Source organism: Pocillopora damicornis, chromosome 4, assembly GCF_964200805.1.
Source record: "Pocillopora damicornis chromosome 4, jaPocDami1.2, whole genome shotgun sequence".
Taxonomy (NCBI): domain Eukaryota; kingdom Metazoa; phylum Cnidaria; class Anthozoa; order Scleractinia; family Pocilloporidae; genus Pocillopora; species Pocillopora damicornis.
Genome location: NC_142673.1, coordinates 2,354,266 through 2,371,745, shown reverse-complemented (window position 1 = coordinate 2,371,745; position 17,480 = coordinate 2,354,266). Strand labels below are relative to the sequence as shown.

The following is a 17,480-nucleotide window of genomic DNA, read 5'->3' as shown; positions in this document are numbered from 1 at the left end:
ATACGACCAATGGAATCTCTCAAAGCACAATGCTTTCTGTCACGCAAGGAGTAACCGGAAGTCTGCGGATGAGAACATACTCGAGATTATCCCTTGTAAGGAATACATTTCGCTTTCGAATTTTCACTTCCTTTGGAAATAGCGAATGAAAAAGCTTTTAATTTTTTTACTGACAGTTATATTCCCTTAAAACAAGAGAAAATAGGGGTATTTCTGATTTTGTTGAGATTATGATTATTGCGTGAGTCAAAGACACAGGGTAATACTGGGAAATACCAGCTGTCTCAAATTTCACATAATTTAATTTGGAGTTCACAAATTAGCGCGAGATAGTGGCGAAATCGTGAAGTTACGCGGGCTTTTAGGACTACATAGGAACTGAAAAGAATGAAAATGTACGAAGCACCCAAACAGCTTTCCGGTGACGTTAATGTTTGAACAAACAAAATTCTTTTGTTTATGTTCTCGCGGGATGATTGCGCATATATCTATTATGGATAAACTTCCCAGCTCCCACTCAAGAGGTAACATATTCTTGTCACGAATGTTTCCTCGTCAGCATATTGATTCCATAAGAGGGAAAATGCTTCTCTCGGTACTAATCTTAGTGATCGGTGGGGGTATGAAGTAATGTCTGCATGAGCGGCTTCTTGAGCCCTCCCGGTTCACTTTCCTCCTCTCCCTGTCTATGTTAGTCATGCATAGCTTAAGAAGGGAAATTATTTTAATGGAACAGCTGAGTTATCGGGGTGAATTTTCTAGTAATATAAATTTCTGTTTGGTTCAAATATATTCTTCATGTGTTTACTCAGCGCCATTCCTTCTCTTTCGCCTTATCCTCGCATCTTGTATCACTATGTGTGTTTCCCTTCACTATTTCATCTGACATGTTTTCGGAGATGCAGTGTAGAGTTTTAAGTAATTGACGGGTTTATAGATAAATGAAAAGTTTCCCCTTTAAACTCAAGGGATGATTATTTTGTACATAAATCTTATAGGAGTTGAGCAGGTTTTTGATGATTGCGTGCCTGCGTGACCGATTGATTTGTTTTTGCAGCCAAATATATACTCAATTTAGAGCAATTGTGTGATTTCTTCCGCAATGGATTAATTTATCCATTGAACCTGAATATTTTGAAACATGACTGCAGTTAAGCTCTCCATCTTCTGATAATGACTTTCTATTTATAATTGCTCGAGGAATTATGTAAACCACAGCTGACCTTGCCGGCTCTGGACAAATATGTGTCTGTTTCAGCCCGATGACCTGTTACAAATCACATATCGCCATAGTAGTTTCAAAACAGGGAAAAAATGAATGATATCAAACAAAACTTTTTAACCGTTTAATTTGACCTTGAAAAGTCGCTCTATATGCCTTTTTGCGCCAATTAGTGGCTGCTCCATGATGTCCCAACCTTGCACCAAAAGTAGATTTGTTCTCTCCCCAGATTCCCCCACACAAATATTAATCCCTGTGCGGTTCATATCAGATTTTCTCAGAAGAGAAGGACTGTCTAACTAGACTGATAAGCGAGACCGAATCTCGGATTTTTTAATGGAACTCGGGTCGATTTTTTTATCACAGCAGTATACACTATATCATAATTGGTCAATCAGTTGTCTGTCTGGATTCTCACAAACCGCCATAAAAACTCCTGTTTCCACTCACGTAACACAAGTGAAATACATCGCTGTATTAGCAGCTCATAGTGAATAGTCGAAGATTGTATGTCTCCCTCAATTTTCACGGATTTCCCATCTTATTTCATTTTCATTGTGAAAATACCATAATTATCATACTTGTAGGATTATTAGCGATGAAATACAGGATTAAGGTTTCATAAAATCACACTAAGTCAGAGATTACTTAACACGACTTTATTTGCTGCCACCCAATAAACAAAAAGCGCCAATAATTAATATATGCAAGTTAGAACGATATTCTTTTTAAACAATTATAGAAACCAGTATTGAAAACGAAACAAATTGTGTTAAATATATTACGAACAATTCCAACACTGGTCAAAAATTTTTCTTGCTGTATTTGAGGATGAAATGGTAAACCTGCTTAATAACAAGGGGCAAATCGTTTCAGTTGGATGCGTATGCCTATGGTGACGAGAAAAAATTATAATGACAATGATATGTAAATAATAGTTACTATCTCTCACGAATTTACGAAATACCACCTAGGTCAAGATCGCAATATTCCAAATATATATCTTAACAATGCGTCACTCTCTTTTAAATTAGTAAGTCAGCTGTGATTCGTTTGTAAACTTAATTTTTAAATGAGTCCGATAGCTTTCCTCAAACGCTTCGCTTAAATGCGTACGAATAAAGGGGCTTAATTTACAAGGAATTTTTTCCTGTTTGTGTTTAATTTCCATTTCGCCCCGATCGTCATGTTATTGTCAGAGAATTCATTGCAAAAAAATTTATTCAATAAACTTAGAAAGCAAGCGGGTTCACTCTTTTGATAATCTTCTCTAGTCTGTTAGCTCGTAGTTCTGACAAGGGCATGATTACTTCCCCAATCACATAAACAGTGTCTTGCACATGATCAAAATCCAACACCACAAAGTGTACAGTGCACTCTCGTAATTTGTTGTGAACAAAACCAGGAACGATGAAAGTTTCGTTGAAAGCAGGATTCGAAGTACGTGAAATTCTGCGTGTCCACTGCCACGACAACATCTCGGGTAATATGCGCATTTTAACGCTGCAACTAGGCGGGCGTAAGAAACTTTCGTTTGGCGTAGAAATCCCAACAACTTGAATTACGGTAATGTGTAACTCACGACTGGCCGTGTCGTAAAAACACGAGAACTCAAGCCGACATTCCTCCTCCTCTGATGAAAATTTCTTTTTTAAGAATTCTTCTGGGTTAGGATTGAATAATCCATCAGATTTAAGGGTGGTGGGTAAACTCATTCGTTTTGATAGTTTTGGCTTGTCTGAGCCGGTCGACCCGTTTCTCTCAAGACTTCGCGGGCTCCCGTCTTCAACGTCCTCACTGTCCTCCGGGATGGTAGCAATTGCGCCAGCTTCGTAAGGCCTTGTTACGCGAATTCTCCGATGATCACCATCGTTTAGTTCGGTTATTTCCGGGTAAGATTCTGCGGAAGACTTTGCTAGCGTATATACATTTGGTTGGACTTGAACTGGTCGAGTTTGGGCGGCGAGGAATGCGCCATCGGGATTTGAGGCGGAATAGTAATCGATCTTCGCACGTACATCCCGTGAAAGTGGACTATAAGTCCCCGATCGTTTTGTATAAACAAAATATCCAACACAGACTACGATGGCTCCCGCCAGAAAACCAAGAACTGACCCCAAAATAACGCCAAGAACGTTGGGATCCTGTCCGAAAAAAAAAAGTATGAGTGGCAGTCAAATAAGAAATTCTTCAAAACTTGCCGCGATTTAAAAGGACGCCAAAGTTTGAAAGTCTTTTAAACTATACCGTGTCTACGTACCGTCATTTGAACGTTCTTAAGTCATGCTTCCTTTTTCCGCAGTAAAAAACGTTGCTTTCTCGAGTCACAACCAAACGGGAACTTATTAATGCATAAACGTGTCGAAGGCTCTGCTTACTTGGACTTTTCGCGGGGTCGAGTAGTTCGATTACCGTTTGCAAATTAGTTGTGAATATAAATAAGACTTATTAAAGGCATTTGTATCTGTCCATCATACACGTCTTTCAAAGTTCCGCATTCACTCGTGCGTAACATTTTGTTCCATTTGGCCGTGGGTTTGTTGTTATGCAAAATACTACAAAGCCACTCAACTCTCTTTGCGTCACACAAGTAACGATATTTACGCTGAAATGAATTAGATTACTCTTCGAATAATGAACCACTATTCGATCAATATTAAATTATGTATTTTGGACCGCCAATCTGTTTTTTCTTCCCTTCTTGCGTTCCAGATTCTACCACAATACATTAATGCAGAGCTCTAAAAGTCGATGTCATGTAAACATCTCTCTACCATTACTCACTTTTTGTTGATTTGATATCTTTCGGGTTGATTTTCATTGATTTTTGACGTCTTGCAGTGAATTCCTTGATTGATTTTATTTTCAACCTTTGAAAACAAAATTCCATCCAAAATGGCAATTATCCTTCCGAAGCATCTGCCGAAATAATATTTTTGAGCGCTTTCTCTCTAAGGCGAGAAATAGATAATAGAGGTTATGTCACTTCACAGGGTCGAGTGAATGATACATTCTTCTCGGAAACAAAGACATTATGATTAAAAAAAGCAAATGTTTGAGCTACACTGGAGTAAACTGCTTGTTTGTTGAAAGGCCGAAAATAGGAAAGCCTTGTGAATTTTTTTCGGTTTCGTTGTGGCGCAAATTAAGAGAACTGAAATAAATTTATTTAGTTGGTGTTAGGGGGGTAATTAATCGACCTCTTTTCGAATGAACCCAATGCATTTAAATTTTGTCAAAGCTAATTAACCATCTCTTATGAGAACAGTTTGAAAGATTCCTATTTCCAAGTTTCCCGAAAGCGGAGGTTTTTATCTAGTGTAAACACTCTTCTGTTGGGCACGCAAGAAGTACATAAATAAAGCACCTGTTTTTTCTTCAATGGAGGTAGGTCAGTCAAGACATATTGGATTTATTTAGGTCGTTAAAAATAGTAAGACGTATATTGACAGGAAATCTTAAATCAATTAATACTTCCCAGGAAATACAAGCTTCAAAGTGACGAAAATTTTGGTAGAAAAGTCGCCAAGATGACTAGAATTGTGGACGATTTTCAGGTTTTTTTTTAAATTTGAAAAATGGAGGTTAAATCTTTCAAAGTGTTCATGCGAACCGAGATCTATCTAATAATATCTTTCCAATATAAGAAAAGTCACAATAATATCGATCTTTTTCCGGTACAAAAAATGTATTCCACTTTTTGATTAAAAGTGAGAGTTATCATGGGTTTTCTTTTCCTTTAGTCATATACAGAGTAGTTTCTCGATTAATTCTCATTCATTTTAAGAAGTCCCATTATCCTATGCGTTGTCGGTAGGCGCACGCAGCACATAAGTCCTTTTGAATTTATCACATGACTTAAGTTCCTCTAATGACACGTCCACCTGAGCAAAGGGTTTGTCGTCCTCTCCCAAACGCACAACCATAAATCTGAGGATAGCTTCTTCTAAATCCATTGCTTTTACTCCAGACATGACAAAATGGTCTCTCAAAACAAAGCTGTCCGTGATGTTTACCGTCCTTGTACGCTGCCATGTTGAAAATTTTGGTAAAAGGCAAACTTTCACGTAAACATCGCATTCTGGCATTACATTTTTGTTTAGAGTAACTTCAAGACCCAAAATAGAGACGTAAAGCAAAGAGGTGACAGAATTACCGTTCTTGTACAAAACAGACACTTTTAGATTTCCTACTAAAGCTTCTTTGTCACTCGTAAGATGATTGGATCCTTGGTCGATATTTTGCTGCTGTTTGCGCTTTTCACCATCTCGTCGAAGTGCATTTAAAAGAGTAGACATTATTTGAGTGTCTTTACCCACTTTTAAAATTCGCTGATCAAAATTTTTTGAATGTTCTCTTTGGACAAGACCAACATCCTTTTTTTCTGAGGCATTAGCAGTTGAGATTCTACCATCCACAGTCGGGTATTTCTTTGCATCTTTAACTTCTAAGTTGTCATGTAGAGTGTTACTTAGAACCACCTTTTTCTTCTGCCTCGAGTTTTTATCGGGAAAAAAACTATCTGTGTCAGATTCCACAGCGAAGCTTAGTGTCACGCTTGATGTATCCGCTACACTTTCATCGATCGGTGCAAAGCAACTTGCACCCCTATTTTCTTCCAAGTTTATTTGAAAATTGTTTGCTTCGTCGCCACAACTGCGACCACTATGGAACTTTCTTTTAGGTTGCTCAGCAAAGCTGCTCGCTCCTCTCAAGTTCATATCTCTCAAAGAGCAGAAATCACCAAAGATACTCGCCCCTCGAAGTTCATTCTCTCTGATATCCGTGTTCACAAATTCACTTTGTCTTGCAGTGGTTTCAATGATCGCTCTATCTTCTTCTTCACTTTGGACAGCACCCAAAATGCTGGCACCTCTTAGTTCTGTTTGCTCAGAGTGTAACGCCGCTTTAAAGCCTTTCTCAGGTGTGCAGGGAAACTTTTCTCCCGTTTTCTGGCAATGAACTCTACACGAAGGTCCATGAATACACATCGCACTTGACGCTCTAAGGAGATTTAAAGTACTCTGTCTTCCACCTTTCGCGAGGCGCTCAGTTCTTGATGTAACAAGCTGACGATCGTCATTCAGAAACTCAGAACTATTTTCAGCAGTTATCGTATTTGTCTTATTTGATTGGCTGGAGGTCATCTGAAACTCACCATGCCCTTTGCAACTACCTGGACCCAAACACAGTGAGCCTGGTGCCCTTACCGTTTGCAAGCAGCTTAGGCGACCTCCACGATGGACTGAGTTCTGAGCCAGAGGCAAATCATCTTCTGAAATAACCTGCAGTTTTGCCAACAGCTGTAAACTTTCCTGAAGTGGTGCACGCATTTTTCTCCGGCTCGATTGACAGTCCCTCTCATGAGTTGCGCACCAAGGTCTTCCAATTTCCTCGTCAGGAGAGTCAATAGCCGAAGGGCTGATCTTCCCTCCTTCATTGCGGGACTCTTCCACATCGTTTAGCCACTTTTCCAAATCCATGCGTCTCAGTGGACTTTTATTAATTTCTCTCATATTCTCTGACGTTAAAGATCCAGATATCTGCGCACCTGGAGTTTGAGGCTTTATCACATCACTGTGCGCTGTATATGCGTCACATTCGCTCCCATGATTCTGAGTTTTATTTGAGCTTTGTGCAATATCACCCCAAGTGAGTTGTGTTTTGTTAACTCGAGGCTTCTCTGCACAGGTTCTCATTTTTTCAACATCTGCCCCATGTATGGAACAATTGCAGCCTTTAACACATAAAGTACTAGGAGCACTTTCTAACTGGAGCACACTTGCTCGTCCTCCACCATAAACTCCATAGTCAAACTGAGGTGTCTTATGCCTGCCGGGTATCTCATTTATTTCTCCTTCGTGGAAACTTAAAGAATGATGTTCACTGATCGGATACTTTTCTAAACTATCGACTTCGTAACTATCCGGAGAATCAGTACCAATTCCGCTGGATGCAGCGGGATTTCTTTGTGCATGGTCGTCTCTGCTAAAACATTCCATCACGTCTTGATGCGAAGTCTTTTTGCAATCTTTTGTGTTGAAATGAATTGGACTTACACCTGTATCTCTGACTTCCGCCTTAGACATATTTACTACGCATGTCTGCCCAAGTAATCCCCCGATGTTGCCAACTAATCCGCTGACTGGCTGGAACTGCGGTAAATCTTGGTATTCTTTCCTTACAGCATCCACAACGTCGTTGTTTTCTTGCTGCAGCACAGAGGACGGTTCTTTTGCGATTTTCTCCGGTATGTTATGAAAACGAATCGTCCGTCGGCCATATTTTTGTTCAAATTTTCTTTTAAACTTATCCTCCGACATTTTTTTGGTTTTGCATGGGACGGTTCCGCTTGAAAAAAGTATACCGCCGAAAATGAGCATAAGTAACGCGCCAATAGCAGGGAGAAGGAACGCGCTGATATCAGCTGAGTTATCTTGAGGTATGGCGTCAGTTTCCTCAGAGGTCTGGTCAGAAAGGTCTGAAATAAAGTAGATATGTTACGTGAAAAAATTCAGAATCTATCGATGTCAGTAGGATAGTTTTTGTTTTCTATTTTATAAACCTCTGAACAAAATTTAGAATTATACACTGCAAAATAAGTTTTATGGAAGTTCACTCTTTGTAGAGAGGTTGGCTAAAATTTATTCCGCTCTTTTTGTAAAAAAGCATATTCAGATTGAAATAATAAGTGCCGCCTCGAGATGAAGCAGGCTTTTAAAAATCATTGAATCCTGAATCATCTCAGTTCTGTCCATGGGACCCTAAATACGAAGAAGGTAACCAGTAAGGAATGCTGTGAAAATTTTCCCAAAGGATTTCTTATCTCTTAATTCACAACAGCTCATAAATATTGGTTACCCTCAAATTATCTGATTGACCGTTAATTACGAGGCTCCCCTACCTTGTAATTGTTCCAGGAAAAAAATTAATGTCGAATTATCGTAAAAGCTCTCATAATACTTAAAACTTCACGTCGGTAACTAGCGTTATGTGTTACAATTTTTGGTACAAAATTTGTCATTCTATCTGGAGTCGAAATGGAAGAAACCAGATTTATAACGATGACTTTCTTGCATCAGATTTATTCATCATTTCTAATATATTCCGGTTTCGTTCTTTACCAACGAAAACAAAATCACAAATAGAAACATAGAAAAACAGAGTTATAAATTAAGGTGACACTCCTCTAAAACAAATAATGATTTTTGCCACCTGTCAGTCCACCCGTCGTGCCAGGCGGGAAAAGAAATTGTTTCCAATAACTTTCCTTTTTCTTCACCAGATTAGAAACGATCAGAAATGAAGCTTCAATTCCAATGCAAAAACTAAATGATCTTTTTAGTTATATATCGCCTAATAGTTATTAGTTCATGGTATGCTCTCTTGATGTCCCATGCAATGAACTACGTTCACGCCCTTTGGGAATGACTACTCTTCGGACAGGGCGTAACTAGCCAAAAAGACTCTTTCACGAACACAAGAAAAGTCATATTTTTGAAGTTCTGACGTCCAAAATATGATTCATCGAATTGGTTGGCAGGTATGTCCCTTGCTCCTCTGTCTACTCAGGCAGTGCTCTTTATCAGTGTTAAGAGAAAACCGTCAGAGCGTGAGATTGAAATATTGCTAATGCTGGTTGTTATTAAAACGTCAGTACCTTGAGCTATCAAGAAAACCTATCGCTGTATCCTTGTTCCGTTTTATAGCATAGACTTGCAAAACTAAAGCTTAAGGATTTTAGTTGTTACCTGGCAAAGTTTACTTTATACAAAATATCAAATTTAACAGACAAAAATTGCTTGCAAACATGCACCTGTGACCTGCGAAATGTCCATGCTGTACATAAACACATAAGCCCAAACACCGCTCGTAACAATCAATTTATCCAATTTCGGATCAGTGTTTAAGACAAAAGCATGTTTTGGTTTTACTTACTCAACGCATATTGTGTTCTTCCATTTGACGGTATTTCCATAATCTAAGGGAACAATCCCGTCGAAATTTCCATCAACACCTCCAGCATCTTCCACTTGAACTTCACCTCTGCTGGTCACGTGTTGACGTCGCATATGGCGTGAACTCAAGCGCAGTCATGACAACAGTGACGTCAAAACCCTAGATTTTACGAACATCGCTTTACTCCGCATGAAACGAAAACCAGATCACAGGGACACCAGGTTAGACAAAATTATCAGATATTGCATTATCTCTTTGTATAAATGGCTAGCATTAATTTGATCTCAGGAATTTTAACCATACAAGCTAAACCTTTAAATATTTTTTCCCAGAAAAAGCTGGTAAAAATCAAGCGCGTTACTGCGCAAGAAATGTTCCAAAAATTTTGTAAACTGATCTTAGGTTTAGAGAAATAGGGATCCATAGACTTAAGCATTTATTTAATCCTCCAGACTCCTGAATCACGAATATCCCAATGAATCTGTAAAGATGTAGTCAGTGCGTAGCGTAACGGAAGCCAAAAATTGAAAATGAAAACTTATTATACTTCGACAAGCAATTTATTAAGATAGCTTTTTCAATGTCACTTTTCACATTTCCGTGGTATCCCGAAAATAACTAACACACTCAATAAACAAAATTTTCGCTGAATATCCGCGCTTAAGAGTAAAACTGCAGGACCCGTCGATCAGAGCCGGTGGCCATGATGACGTCACGACTTGTGGAAGGCTGGAAAGAAGTCTTTGTTTTATCACCATGATGAAATGGCGACCATCGGAGGATTCGCCTGGCATGACGCTTCCGACCTTCAAAGGTAAGGAATGCTTGATTTAACACATGAAAAATATTGTTGGAATACTTATTGAATTATGAAGATTATTTTTCTGGATATTTTGAAAAGATCACTGCAGCGGCGGCCAATTTCTACACGAAGAAACTCGGTTTACCGCAGCGGAATTGCTATTTTAAAACATAATAGCTTGCATGCTCCTGACCAATCCTGTTCTTCAGTCAAAACGAATTTTTTAATCCATACCATAAAAGTATAATTATCTGTTTTTTAATTCGAGCCAGAGGTTACTTGAAAAAGGTAGGCTCCGGAATTGGATTCTCGTCTTGATAATTATTTGTATTGATGTCGTTTGTCAGTTTGATCAAGTTTGATGAATTTGCTACAGCCTTGAAGTGTAACACTTAATTGTATTCTTACAGAAAAAAGAGATGCTTCTCGTTTTGAATTTCACCTGCGCTGAGTGTGCAAACACTTCAAATTTTTTGAGTGCTGGGTATTGAGTTGCAAAGAGCATTATGATGTTGTTAGAATGTGCTTTGTGTAAGATAAAGGTGCTTTGACTTAGAACGCTGAGTGCTGAATGGTGGATGGATTTATTGATATTTTTTATGATTCGTTGCTCGAAATCAGCTATGACTTATATTTAGACAAAATTAGGAGAAGAGATGAAAGACCAAATCGTCACACCTGGTGCCAATTGAGAAACATTTCACCAGTAACTGACCAATCAATGATCACTGCTTTATTTTGGCGCCGTAATGAATTTGTTGTTGGGTCGTACCGCGTTTACATACAAATGGTGCATTCTTGTCCATAGGATGCACTTGATATCACTTTCAAGCTTGAATCAATTCAGATTCACACATAAGGAAAATCTGGTGAAAGAAGGAAATGTGTTCTGTTGCTTTGCTCTTTTGATACGTCGGCATGCATGGCAACTTTTATATTTGTCCCAGTTTAGAGTTAAGTTGATCCTTATGAACCGAAACAAAGAGAAAATGAGGGCTCCTTGAGGAAGAATTGAACTACATTAGCGAACTTCAGTGTTTCTGGCACACTTTTTCTCCCTAAAAAAAATTGCATTCATGAAACGCGACCATTTTCTGCGAGACTTTGAAACCATGTAATGCAAGAGAAGTGAACGATTTGCTCGTTTTTTTCAGATCTGTTATATTGTCTTTTATACCAGGGTAGCCCTTAACAACTAAATTCCACCTGTATAAACTTCTGAGCCGCTTGCTTGGCCAAAACATAATAAAAACAGACACGTCGCCCCTTTCATATGCAAATGCACGATGATGATGCATTCAAAATGCGCTCGAGTGAATTTTGTACAATTATAACGCACCCTGTGAAAAATTGGTGAATTGATACAAGGGAGGCTATTTATCTCCGAGTTGCTAAACAAGAGGTGAATTTAAGAGAGAGAGAGAGTAAATTCACGGCGATGGTGGAGGTGAAACTTGTGTTAAATCTTGACCGGTTTAGTGTAAATTGGACAAGAGAAGTAGATTATGGCGCCACTTGTTCCTACCCCGCATCGACATAACAAGTCGTCTCTAACTAGAGACAGTAAGAACATCAAACGTGGTAAGACGCTTTTTTTAATAAATATATCGACGGATAACGTTTCTATTTACCTGTCGATAGATTTCTCATAGTAGTTGCGATATCAACTCATCGTCAATGGTTTTATTTTTTATGATACTTCAGATCAAAATGAACTTGATACGGGCAAAATGTTCGTCCAAGAATTGTGAGCGTTTACACAATTATAGTCTAGGAGGATTCTTCATTAAGTCTGTTCTTTTATCAGTATAGATTCTTGCATTTTTGGCAAATCTTTGCATATGAAGATCGCTGAGAATCTATCTATTATTCCTTCCTTTCAAACACCAAATACGTGTAAGATAAATTTTCGTTATTTACCCAGTGCAACAGTAGTTGTTGATAACCATGGCAGAAAATTTATATTGTGAGAAATTTATCGCAATATTACCCTCCCATAGCAGATTACTGTGAACACCAATTCAGTGTCATCTTTTAGTCTGCATTTCAATACCATGTCTTGTTTGGGCCTTGTTGAAAAAAACTTGAACCCCTTGCGAGAATTTGCGCGTCTTATCGCCGCTTAAAAAGAAAAAAATCGTGCTAGTCATGGGCCAGAAAAAATTAATTTGACATCAGCCTGGCCTGCTACCATTTTGAACACAATTTGAAATAATCTTTACGTGAAACATTTAGGGCTTTAAAACGTTAGAAATGTATCAAAACTGTAATCTGATAAATTAACCCCGGCAATTTAACCTGAGGGGCCACAGGAAAGCCTTTTGACATATTAAAATTCTGCGATGTTTTCTTTCCTTTTTCTTTTTCCCTCTCTTGAATTTACATTTTGCCGTTTTACTGACGAATAATAAAAAAATTATCAATTATAATTTGGTGTTAACAATGATTATACGCAATTGTTTCTGGAAATATTATCACATTTTGATATTCCCAATAAAATTAACGGTGTATTAAATTATTCCGTCGCGGCTATTTCAGTTGCTTTGTCATTTTTTTTCGAAATATTTATGTGCGAGGGAATTGGCTTTCAACGCCACCTAAAAAATTTGCATTTTCTACACGCAATAATTTCCCTGAGGAGTGCATAAATGCATGCATGTTATTTATATATTTATATTTTTTTCTTTCAGACTTTGATCCTCGCAGTAAACCACACTCAGCCAATTTTATGACACGCTTTGCATCCAACAACACGGGATTATTATGTCTCTTTGGCATTCTCGTCCTGCCAATCCTCTTAGGCTTTGCTATCGGCTACCTTTTAGTTGTTTTAGGCGTCAGCGCCTACAAAAAGATAACAGGGGAAAAGTCACGCGCACATGCCGCAAAAGAAGCCTCGCAGAAGATACAACTTGTCATGGGAGACAAGATAGTGGACTCTTCTTTCCCTAAAACTGTATCTTTAAATGTTCAAGAGACAAAAAATCGTAGTTTTCCTTGTCCTCCTACAAGGTATTACTACCATCGGCTGTGTAACTATTCCAATGAAATTGTTAATGGCGATTCGACCACATTCAATGACGAAAGCTCAGTCTCTGGAGACGAGACAGATCACAGGTCACGAGAAAAAGTGACGCTACTTACCCCGGATGTTCAAGAGTCGGACTCTAGTACGCATGCGTCACTAGAAGATAACTTGGATAAGACTGAAGAAGAGGTGGTAAGAGAAGACATCAGTTTTAAACAGGACAAGGACTCGGGTTTTTCTGGGGAGGAAAACAGTCCTGGGAAGAGAAAGAGATGTAATTCGAATCCCACATCCACACCGCAAAAGAGGCACTTGGATTTGCCAGAAAATAAAACGAATGAGATGAACTTGAAAGAGATAGGTCTCATAGGAGAAGATCAAACACCATCGCCTGATAACCCGGATGGAAAACTTGGAAAAGTTCGGTTTGCCCTTCACTACAATGTTGCTAAAACAGAGCTTCAAGTAAACATAATAAAGGCGGTCGGCCTTCCCATAACTGATAATAAGGAAGGAATTAACCCACTGGTCAAGATATCTCTACTACCACAGCAGTTCTGTTGGCAAAAAACAAAAATCATCGAAGGAACCCCAGATCCCGTCTTCAACGAGACTTTTGTTATTTCAGGTTTTTCAAAGGATAGAATTAAAGAATACGAGTTGAAGTTCAGAGTAGTGAACTTTCACGACAAGTTCAAAGACCGATATGCTGATGATGTCATAGGAGAAATACTTTTTCCTTTGTCGGAGTTAAAGTTGATGGAGAACAGACCATCGTTTTCGATCACCAAGTGGCTGTACTTATCACCTCCACCTCCATTCGGGGTAGGTTAAACAGACAAACTAGGCCTAGTTTTCCTCTATATAATCCTTACATACCAAAATCCTAGAATATGCTAAGAAAAAATCTTTCTTTGATTAAGACCTTTTCAAAACCCACTAAATGTTCGAGAATATTTCTACAATCTTTGAGTGGAACCTCAGCACCTCTTTAAGAAAGAGAATGGCGTGCACATTTTGTACGCTGGCTAGCGCTTGAATTAAACCGAAGGCGCGCAGTATTCCTCCTGATCTAACTGAAATAGAAAATTGTAAAAGAAAGTGATTGAGACACCCAAAAACTTACAAACTTATAAAGCATACAAAGTAGTCGAATCCTTTACTTCATAGAACAATTTCACTTCAGAATCATTCCCAAATCCTGTTTGTTCCTAACAATCACCCAAAAAACCAAGAAATCACTGGATGCTTTTAACATACCCGGATTCTTTTGTCACCGGCCTGCTTCTATTAAAGGATGATAAACCCCCCTCGAACAACCAGCTAAGTATGTAAATGAGCTATTTTTCATGTATTTTCTCCCAACTCCTTAACGTTCATGATCTGAGTTGTAATTCTTCTTTTTAGCTGTCTTACATTTCTTTGTAATTTAGTGAAGAGAGTTTGGTGCTGTATAAAAATAACACCCTATAGCTTCCAATTTTGTTGAATTTTTTCACCTCTTTTCTGCAGTAATGAATTAAAACTCTGTGCCTAAACAATAGCTTCTTTCGTTTGTCCATCATTCGTCAGATGGAAGCGGCTGACATCGGAGAACTGTGTGTATCGTTGTGTTTCCGACCGATCAGCGGTCGACTTATCGTAACTGTCACCAAGATCCGTGGATTACCAAAGGCAATTGCAGACCGCACAGGTGAGTTATTGCAGGCTCATTTAATGGCGTTAAGATGTTCAACCTTAAACACAACCTTAAACCAAACTTTAATCTTCAACAAAACAAATAAACAAAATAAAGCAATGGTCGATAAGCATTTTGCTTCTCATATTTTTAACTGTACTAAAATGATTTAGTGCTTGAAGTATTGAATTCACCTGTTGCATTCATATCACAAAGAAACGGTGCATACAACATGAACTTCGAGTTGCCGTGTTTGCAACTAAACGGAGCCACCTTAACTTCTACGTTTCTTTGTCTACAGACCCGTACGTGAAGCTTGCGCTATACTGTGATGGTGTCCGTTTATCTAAGGCTAACACGCGCGTGAAGAGACGAAGCCTCAATCCCGTGTACAACGAGAAGTTTAATTTCAACATTTCCGCTGACCAGATATCCCTTACAACCGTAATGCTCAAGATAGTGAATCATTCGGAGATCAACACTGGCGGCGGGAGTTTGGGTACGGCTATTCTTGGATTTGATTCCTTTGGGTCTGGGCAGGAGCAGTGGAAATCAATGATCGAATCTCCAAGTAGGCATGTCGAAAAATGGCACAAGCTTTACAAGGATGTTTACTAAGAGTTTGACGAATTTTCTAAACTTGTTAGATTAAGTAGTACAGACCAAGAGCCCGTATAACTGCTGGTGCTTATCTACAGTTTTTCTCGAGGGGAGATCATAACTGATAGCGTTCATACTTCCTGAGAGAGACATAACAAATCTGGTTGGCACACACTGAGGGGAATAGGTTTTACGAGTGTTTGTGAGAGAGGAATTCGCGCGACGATTGGGACAGAGGAAAAGATTATCATCAGATTAGAAACCAAACGAAGAGCGGTTGTTAGGAAGCAATTTCCGGTCGCGATGGCGACACGCCCAAAAACCACAAGGGGAAATTCAAAGAGAAAGCAAGCGATAATGGTCTCCATGTTTGCTTCCTTTGTTGAAAAACGGCTGTTGTTTGAATATTTTTGAACTGATGTAATGTTTTTTTTTTCTATGGCTAGAGTGGTCATCTTTATGTTACACAGAATTGTGCGGCTATATTTCCCTCGATTGTGCGTGGCTAAACTGCTAACTCGAAAACAAAGGGAAAAATTTGTAAGAAGAAACAATTCTAGGCACTAGTAGGTTTAACATGACCAAACTGCACTTTTAAAGAGAGCAAGTTATATTGCTACTAGATATTATTTATTGAAGCTATGACTTATAATTAGAATTAGCTGACGATGATGGAGCAATCCAACGTAGGACATCATTTGTTATGAAGTAATTTCGAACCCCTTCCCACAATACTATTCCTGCTCTAACTTATCTCCTGTGCTTGGCTGCTTATCACTAATTTTGATAACATCACCTGGGCTTTTCCGCCGCTATTGTAAACGTAACAGAAGGGGTAATGTCCGGCTGAGGGTGTGACGGAGTCTTGCAAACAATTCTACTTTTCCGGCTTTGCCAGTTAAACATAGATTTCTGACGTAAGTCGATGGGTATTTACGTCATCTCTCGTTGAAAAATGCCTGGCTGCCGTAGATGTTATAATCTGTTGCGTTGATAAGTGTCTGATCGCTCACTAACCGAAAGAAAAACTGTAATCTAGGAAACTCTCGGGGTTTACAAGAATTGCCGTGCTCTTGCAATGTATGTATTAGTGTTGATTTCCTTCTACTGAGTTGAAATCTCATGCGCATGCTCAAAATTTTCCTTCATCGGAAGAGCGGCATTAAAATGATACCTTCAAAAACATACTTGTACCTAATTAAAAACATTGTGGTTTCTATTTTTGGTTCCGTAGCTACAAGCGCTTGATAAACTTGTTTGGACAATACTAATGTGGGTGTTTTTCAAAAACAAAAACTTACGCCGAATCCATTAAGATTCTTTTGTGGAACAAACTTGTATACCCTTAAATGTTATTTTTCTAGAAATAGACATAATCGATTTATGAACTTGTTCATATAGATTTCACAAAGTAGTTTGTGTTTGTGTAAGACTGATCAAATTTGTGTTGGTAAAAAATCGTATCTCATAGTGTTTTTTTAAATATCATAGGGAAACGAAAGAAATAGGTCACCATTCCGTACTTGTATCTAGTATCTTCCTGTAATAAACTCCAGAACCTTCTACAGCAGAAGTGAGGTCGATGAAATTTCTAAATAGGATGTAGAAATGTACAGAGAGAGCCGAGAGGGGCTCATAGCAGAAGCGGTAGATACTACCGCATGATAAAAATAATCTCTTAAAGTAAAATAATTTCCGAGGAAGTCGGCCGTTATTCTTGGGCAAAATACCTAGATAGGTATTTAAAATATTAATCAAAATTGTGTTCATTGCTTTTGGTGGGGGGGAGGGGGGGGGGGGAGAAAGGCATTTTAGAGTAAGTAAATGGCTTCCCTTTTTCAAGCTAGAAAATAAGGGGGTTGTTATCCTTTCCTAGGCTCAGTGAAAACTGTTTTTGTTTGAATTTTAGACCTATTAAAATCGTGATCGTAATTTAAGACACGGCAAAAGAGAAACACCTTTCTGGGACAGGCAGGTATTGGAACTTTCGAGAAATAAACCTCTGGCCTCTTAAGTCCATCTCCCTTCTTATAAAAACTAAAATACTAAAATTCAGCTTAAATGCCATGTTTAGATTAATGCTCTTTTCCCTTAAATCATCGGGATCTTAAAAGACAAGCACTTTTAATCGTTCCCTCGAAAATCATACCCGATTTATTAAAGACCATGATGGCCAAAATCACAGACACAA

At 38.6% G+C, this 17,480-nt stretch overlaps 3 protein-coding genes across 4 annotated transcripts; 1 reads left to right on the top strand and 2 right to left on the bottom strand.

Moving 5' to 3' along the window:
* Positions 1–1,866: 1,866 nt before the first annotated feature.
* On the bottom strand, positions 1,867–3,534 carry LOC113681632 (synaptotagmin-7). The gene is made up of 2 exons (XM_027198736.2): positions 3,483–3,534; positions 1,867–3,366 (listed from the first exon to the last, which is right to left on the bottom strand). The coding sequence occupies exons 1-2, from the start codon at positions 3,486–3,488 to the stop codon at positions 2,455–2,457; spliced, it is 918 nt and encodes a 305-aa protein (XP_027054537.1). The 5' UTR covers positions 3,489–3,534; the 3' UTR covers positions 1,867–2,454.
* Positions 3,535–4,919: 1,385 nt separating this feature from the next.
* LOC113681624 (uncharacterized) lies at positions 4,920–9,285 on the bottom strand. The gene is made up of 2 exons (XM_027198727.2): positions 9,161–9,285; positions 4,920–7,703 (listed from the first exon to the last, which is right to left on the bottom strand). The coding sequence occupies exons 1-2, from the start codon at positions 9,198–9,200 to the stop codon at positions 5,023–5,025; spliced, it is 2,721 nt and encodes a 906-aa protein (XP_027054528.2). The 5' UTR covers positions 9,201–9,285; the 3' UTR covers positions 4,920–5,022.
* A 525-nt stretch (positions 9,286–9,810) lies between these two features.
* LOC113681633 (synaptotagmin-4) lies at positions 9,811–16,859 on the top strand. Of its 2 annotated transcripts, none has more exons than XM_027198738.2 (4): positions 9,811–9,995; positions 12,674–13,836; positions 14,584–14,704; positions 14,991–16,859. In XM_027198738.2, exons 1-4 carry the CDS (start codon positions 9,938–9,940, stop codon positions 15,305–15,307), a joined length of 1,659 nt encoding a protein of 552 aa, XP_027054539.2. In that variant the 5' UTR covers positions 9,811–9,937; the 3' UTR covers positions 15,308–16,859. The 2 variants fall into 2 exon arrangements, with proteins under 2 accessions (XP_027054539.2, XP_027054538.2); XM_027198737.2 differs by lacking the exon at positions 9,811–9,995 and adding an exon at positions 11,260–11,564.
* The last annotated feature ends 621 nt before the right edge of the window (positions 16,860–17,480 follow it).

Coding starts and splice junctions, on each gene's coding strand:
- LOC113681624 (XM_027198727.2), bottom strand. CDS start 9,200: ATGGAAATACCGTCAAATGGAAGAACACAATATGCGTTGA. Junction 7,704..9,160: donor AAGAACACAATATGCGTTGA/GTAAGTAAAACC, acceptor ACTTTATTTCAG/ACCTTTCTGACCAGACCTCT.
- LOC113681633 (XM_027198737.2), top strand. CDS start 11,489: ATGGCGCCACTTGTTCCTACCCCGCATCGACATAACAAGTCGTCTCTA. Junction 11,565..12,673: donor CAGTAAGAACATCAAACGTG/GTAAGACGCTTT, acceptor TTTTTCTTTCAG/ACTTTGATCCTCGCAGTAAA. Junction 14,705..14,990: donor GGCAATTGCAGACCGCACAG/GTGAGTTATTGC, acceptor CTTTGTCTACAG/ACCCGTACGTGAAGCTTGCG.